Raw genomic sequence first — 660 nt, forward strand, 5'->3', positions numbered from 1 at the left:
TTATCGCTTTGCCCCTCCTGTACGATGCTTCCTCAGAGAAGTTGAAGGATGTTTCTGTTGTTCTTTGTTTTACTTGAGCAATGTGGCTGCTTTGGGGGAAAAGCAACACAAAGGAGGGAAATTTTTCCCTTTGCTTGTTATTTTTTCTGCCTAAATTGATTGCAGAGAAAGAAAAAAGAAAATAAACCAAACCAAAACCCAAACAAAGCCACCTAAGCAAAAAAAAAATCCCCATGGGAAGTAAAACTGCTAGAAAAGCAGACTTCTCTGTGGACTGTGGGCCGGATCTGCTGGTGGAGCAGGTCACTTCCCACCGCTGGTGCTCAGCTGGGGAAGGTCGTGCTGGCACAGCCCGATGCAGGGTTCACCGAGCCACGGCTGCCGGGACCGTGGGGTGCTGGAGGCATGTGCAGGTGTGCGATATGTTGGTAAACTGTGGTTTTCATTCCTTGCAATACCCTCTGTCTCGGATCAGAGCAACCTCCCCACCGGCCAAAGCCCCGTAAGGATGAGGAGAAACAGCTTTACACCGTGGGCCAACGCAGACACAGTAAAGCGCCCACGACATTACAGCCTTGGGAGCCAGCCTCTCGACCTGCCGGGGCCTTTCCCACCCCTGGAAGCTCGAGATGGGGCCGACCGGCTGCAGCTGCAGGACGG

The 660-nt window shown here is 52.7% G+C and overlaps 1 protein-coding gene across 1 annotated transcript in view; it reads left to right on the plus strand.

Moving 5' to 3' along the window:
* The window catches only part of PFKFB2 (6-phosphofructo-2-kinase/fructose-2,6-biphosphatase 2), an 8,972-nt gene that overhangs the window by 7,240 nt on the left and 1,072 nt on the right, over nt 1-660 (plus strand). Inside the window, exon 13 of the mRNA XM_010138307.1 lies at nt 476-660. Within this exon, the coding sequence (XP_010136609.1) occupies nt 476-660 (185 nt within the window). The remainder of the gene's footprint in view (nt 1-475) is intronic.

The sequence above is a fragment of the Buceros rhinoceros genome, unplaced genomic scaffold, assembly GCF_000710305.1.
Source record: "Buceros rhinoceros silvestris isolate BGI_N320 unplaced genomic scaffold, ASM71030v1 scaffold2736, whole genome shotgun sequence".
Classification (NCBI taxonomy): domain Eukaryota; kingdom Metazoa; phylum Chordata; class Aves; order Bucerotiformes; family Bucerotidae; genus Buceros; species Buceros rhinoceros.